The sequence below is a fragment of the Cynara cardunculus genome (genome assembly GCF_001531365.2).
Source record: "Cynara cardunculus var. scolymus isolate 2C chromosome LG 11, CcrdV1, whole genome shotgun sequence".
NCBI classification, from domain to species: domain Eukaryota; kingdom Viridiplantae; phylum Streptophyta; class Magnoliopsida; order Asterales; family Asteraceae; genus Cynara; species Cynara cardunculus.
The window spans coordinates 8,450,500-8,456,190 of record NC_037538.1 but is presented as its reverse complement, the minus strand read 5'-3'; the positions used below and the strand labels follow the sequence as shown (position 1 = coordinate 8,456,190).

The following is a 5,691-nucleotide window of genomic DNA, read 5'->3' as shown; positions in this document are numbered from 1 at the left end:
AAAAAAAAGAATTTTCCTATTAGTCGAAATTGGTTTACACAGTTTCTTAGAAATGCACGGTTTTCATTTGAACGTGCCCCTATATATTAAATTGTATGTCACACTTAATTATAAGCATCAAAGCCAAATATTAGATACAAACATCAAGTTCTCTCTAGATATTACACACACAATCATACCATATGACATCATGCTTTATAAGTTATATATCATAAATACTGAACAAGATCAGTAGAAGAAACATCAGAATAATAGTTAACACTGTTAATTTTAGGGTTTAAGTCATTTGTTAGAGGAAGCCCTAAAACGATGTCAATACAATCTACTTTCTAAACGCTACAAGTCATCTTAAGAACACTTGTTTTTCAAGAACACGACAATCAATGCTTAACGTCGAGGAACATACTTTGTCAAGAACTCTCGGGCTATCATCTCAAGATCACTCTCTTCTAGTTCTTGACCTGTTGGGGTGTCGTTGGAACATTTTGGTATTACTCGTGACGTTTGTACAGATTTAGCAAGTTCGGAATAAACCGGCGACATGGTGGAACTAGACATGATTTTAGGTGATGAGAGAATGTCGGTTGACGGTAGATTTGCTTGACGATGGCATTGCAACGTTGAAATTCGAGCTCGAACGTATGCTAACTCTGCTTGCAAGTTAATAACCTGAAATGTCATAGTAAAGAAATTAGGGTTTTTGTGACATTTTTATCATTTATTAACATAAGAACGTTAAGATAACAATAATTTTGTACGGAGCAGGGTCTATGAAGTGTAAGTTATAATTAGGGTTAAATGCATAAGATAACAATTAAGGGTGTTTATGGGTTAGGTTGATCAGGTTGAAAACATTTGAATAACTCAACTCAATGCTTGCGGTTTGAAAAATCTTAACCTAACCTAATCCAAACCAAAGTGTAACCTAACCTAATCCAAACTGTACGGGGTTGGCCAGGTTAGTATATTAAAATATTATTCTAACCTTAAATATGTTATTTATCTACTTATAATTTACTTTTCATTATCAACCATTTGATTCAATTTATCCATCCTTCTTAAATCTTACGTGTATCACATTCAATTAATTTTTTCAATTTACATATATGTTCACAGTTACTGAACATATATACGAATGAGTTAGATAGAGATGGATAATAGATTGAAAATATATGTATATGAAGAGAGTACATGATAGTGTAATTGTTTAATTTATATATTAATAAAAACTCAACAATCATATTAAAATTCAAGAAATACAAGGATATCGGGTTCATCAGGTTGAGTTCAAATAATAGTAACTCACTACTTACGATTTAAAATTTTTACAACTTGATTAGACATCGGGTTGCTTCGGTTGAGTTATTTCGTGTTATGTTGGGTTGATCGGGTTTTTGAGCACCCTTAACAGCAACTCTTTTTCATAAATTTCCTAATTATAACATTTTATTCTCATTTTTTCTTATTATAACAACATATACTTTCGAATTATTTTTTATTGAAAAAGTTACCCATTGTAACAATATTATTTGATTTGAATTAACATGACACAACACATTTCCACACCATCTCATTATCTATGTGGATATTCACATATAACGTATTGTTGACGTAACATCTCTTATTACAGTGTTATACTAAAAAATTTAATTTTACATATTATTTAATAAATATATTAATTTAATTAAAAAATATAAAATATTTATTCATATAAAAATATTAAAAAAAACTTGTAGATCGCAATCTATCTCGTTAACATTTTAAAATATATATTTTTTAAACAAGAAAATTAAGAAGTGGTACATTTTTCCTACAAACAAAATTAATATATTAAATAAATTAGAAATTTTCCAAATTATTCATTAATGTAGCAATGTTAAGAAGATTTATAAAATACAATTTATATCTCTCACATTTAAAAAAAATTCAAAAATATGTATTTTCAGAGAAGGGGAAATAAGAAATGTTAAATTTTCTTACAAATAAAATATTTACTTAAAAAGGAATATATTAGATTAGTTTATAAAACATGTTATTCTAGAATATTTAATTAATATACAATTTAATAAGGGTGAAAAAGATTTTGAAATGGTTTTTTTTTTAAGGGAAATTAATTAAAATAGTCATTTTCACGGTAGGTTTCACCTCTTTTCTTACACATCGACCCCTTCATAAATTACGGACCTGCTAATTACAAACCTATGACTATTTTCATAATTTTAAGAGAATAATGGCTAAACGGTGAAACCATGTGATCAAAATGGCTATTTTAATTAATTTCCCCTTTTAAAAAGAGATATGAAAAATTGTCCAAGCTTTATTTTAATCAATGTCACGTAAACATAATGACGTGTCATCTACATCATCTCATTCAAGCCATGTAAACAACAACAACAACAACAACAAAAGTTAACCGGTTTAAAAAGGTAATAGATCACCTATTACTATGATGAGTAATTTTTTTTAAAGTACAATGCCTAAATAAAAACAATTTAAAAATGTGAAAATTGCACAAAAATGGAATCAATTTTCACCTGATTCTTATTTTGGGGAACCAACTTTCAAAATTGTTATTTAGAGGTCTCTATCAAATTTTTTGTTTATTTAAGGGTCTGATTGACCTGTTAATGCAGATATCATCCAGATCTTTTACCAACTAAGATATTCCACGTCATATTAATTTTTTATTTTAAAACTAATATTCCACGTCATATTTAAAATTGCAAAATAATTGTAGAAAAATAATTAAAATTCGTTTTTTTTTTCAAAAATTGTTGTAATAAAATATATTTTTCATTCCAAATCTCATTTTTTTTTTAAATCAAATATTAAATTGAATTTTTTTTTTCAAAAATAGACTTCTTTACTCACAATTTTTTGGTATCTGAATTTTTATTAAGAAACAAGATTTGGAATGAAAAATAGATTTTATGACTATAATTTTTAGAAAAAAAAAAACAAATTTTAGTTATTTTTCTATAACTATTTTGCAATTTTAAATATGACGCGGAATATTAGTTTTAAAATAAAAAATTAACATGACGTGGAATATCTTAGTTGGCAAAAGATCTGGATGATGTCAGCATTAACAGGTCAACTAGACCCTTAAATAAACAAAAAGTTTCATAGATATCCCTAAATGACAATTTTAAAAGTTGGTTCCCTAAAATAAGAATCAAGTAAAAGTTAGTTCCATTTTTATGCAATTTTCTCTTTAAAAATATTAAAAAAATAAAAATACAATACTATAATAGTTTTTGAAAATAACAGTGCAAAAAACAGAACTATTGTTAGAATTTTTATTTTCAAATAAAAAAATAATAAATTAAAAAAATAATAAATCTATTTTTTTTAATAAATAATTGGTACCTTTTCTCACATCACTTCTTATGTTTATTTACTTTATGTCTTGTACAAAAATTTGACATATCTTACTCTATACCATCTTTTGACATCAAATCCACTTTCCATATTCAGCAAAAATTCAAAAATAAGACAAAAAACAAACAACTCTTTGTCATCTCACCTTTAATCTATTAATACCTCATAAAACAAGAGCTTAATTGGTAAAGATATTAGGTTCGAAATCAATAAGACGTTAACGAATAGTGTTTGGCCAAAACCGACAACTTTAAACATACCCAGTGACGTACTTAAATAATACTGTAAACTACTTATAAAACATTCAAAACCATGTTGGCAACGATACGATATCTGGTACGAAACCAGTACACGTCTTTGAATGGTTCAAATTTCCGAAGATATGAAACAAAGCATACGTTTTTTTAGCTCTTGTTCGAAGAAATGAGCCATGACAAATTGCTTCTACGTCTTAATGTTGTTACATACGAAGAAATTGACCAAGTTTTTTTTTATGCTTTTAGGTTCGGAAATTTGGTTAAATCTTTAAGTTTTTAGCTGTTATCGATTTAGATACACATATAGTTCATATGTGTATTACATGGGTTCACATAAACCTGTTTGCGGACTATTTCTAAAAGTTACAAAACTACCATTTATCTTCCACATACACATGCGAAAAATTATCCGTTTTCATGTTCTTTTATTTAGTCACTGTTCTCGTTTCAACACACTTCACCTTCTTTAATCAAGTTCTAAATGACATTGGCTTTTTTTTTGTTTATGCTAAAATGCGCCATAACTTTTAATGCTTGAAGTACAAGCAAAGAAGCAAGTTATATAATTAAATTAAGAAAAATTAACTCAAATGACCGTATTCCACAATTAAATTAACCCCCTAACCATTTCTATTCAGTCTTTACCCAAAAGTCACTGGTTCCACAATATCCAGGTCCGTAATTATTACGGACCCAGATCAAGGCCAGGTCTGTAACCACTGATCCGCAACTATTATGGATCCGGTCCAAACCCATTTTCCTATGAAGATGGACACTTACGGATCTGGCATTATAGATTCAAGGAAAATGGGTTTTTGGCCGGATCCCCTGTGGTTACAGACCTTGGGCCAAAAGCTATGAAATTTTGTCGTTTAATGGGTCTTGGTATTTGCGGACCTAGTGATTTTTTGATAAAGTTCGAAGAAAAACGGTTAATAGGTCAATTTGGTCGTAGAATATGATATTTTGGTCGATTTTTAATTAATTAATGAGAATTAATTAAATAATAAAAAGAAGGAATTAATTAATGAACCTGTTGCTGGAGGGTGAAGATGTTGGCAACACAGCCATACACAGGATCTCTGACCCTAGACAGTGCTTCATAGCAGAGTGAAACGACGGCGTCTAGACGGCGGTGCGGTGGTATCCTAAGGAGGAGCTTGGCGGCGTTGCTAGCTCCGAACACCCTGTGCACCGCCGCAAAGTCACTCGTACCTAATTGGTCTGAGTCAAAGTACGGTGCAAACACACAGTTTTTCACACACTTTCTTCTCAAAAACTTGCAGGCTCCACAAGGCCCACCACCACCACCGCCACCGCCATGCCTGCAACTCATCTCTCTCTCTCTAAAAACCAAACAGAAGGGTATTTATTTAGAGTGAGAAAGTTGCTGGAAAATTGCTTCTTGAAGAAGGGTATTATTGGTGGTGGGTCACTTGGTGGAGCTTTCATATCCTATGCATGACGAGGGTACTTTCGTAATTTTTGTATAGGATTTAGGGGTAAATTTGGAATTTGGTGCTGAAATTGAAATGACTTCTAGAAAGTATTGGTGGTGGGTCACTTGGTTGGAACTTGTAACCTCCATATACAGGGAATGTTCTAAGGGATGACATTTTGAGGGGTAGTTTGTAATTTTTCATATACCTTTGGGGGTAAAATTGTAATTCAAAAAGTTTGTGACAGGTGACATTTTGAGGGGTAAAAGTTTGTAATTTTATACACCTTCGGGATAAATTGTATTTTATGAAGCTTGGAGAGGGGGTAAGTTTGTAATTTTGTAATAGGTTTGGGGGTAAATTTGGAATTTAATGACAATAGAGTTTTGAAAAATTAATTAAAATAGTTATTTTTATCCGTTGTTTTTGCTTTTTAGCCAATTTTTTACAATGTTTATTAAAATAGTCACAGGTCCTCAATTTTAATTTTTTTTGCGGACCTGAGTGAGAAATGTAAATTTTTTGCAGGCCTGGATGAAAAATGTTTTTTTTTTTTGCGGATAAGGATAGAAAGTGTAATTTATTTTGTCTTTTAGTTAGGTCTGCAATTGCCG

General features: G+C 30.0%; 1 protein-coding gene across 1 annotated transcript; it reads right to left on the bottom strand.

Annotated features, from left to right (window-relative positions):
• Positions 1–264: 264 nt before the first annotated feature.
• LOC112521700 (LOB domain-containing protein 19-like) lies at positions 265–4,974 on the bottom strand. The gene is made up of 2 exons (XM_025130694.1): positions 4,672–4,974; positions 265–669 (listed from the first exon to the last, which is right to left on the bottom strand). The coding sequence occupies exons 1-2, from the start codon at positions 4,972–4,974 to the stop codon at positions 388–390; spliced, it is 585 nt and encodes a 194-aa protein (XP_024986462.1). The 3' UTR covers positions 265–387.
• Between the last annotated feature and the right edge of the window lie 717 nt (positions 4,975–5,691).

What these genes read in the sequence shown, in the direction of transcription:
- LOC112521700 (XM_025130694.1), bottom strand. Translation starts at nt 4,974, where the DNA reads ATGAGTTGCAGGCATGGCGGTGGCGGTGGTGGTGGTGGGCCTTGTGGA. An exon ending in TCTTCACCCTCCAGCAACAG is followed by an intron (nt 670 to 4,671) that starts GTTCATTAATTA and finishes ATGACATTTCAG; the next exon opens with GTTATTAACTTGCAAGCAGA.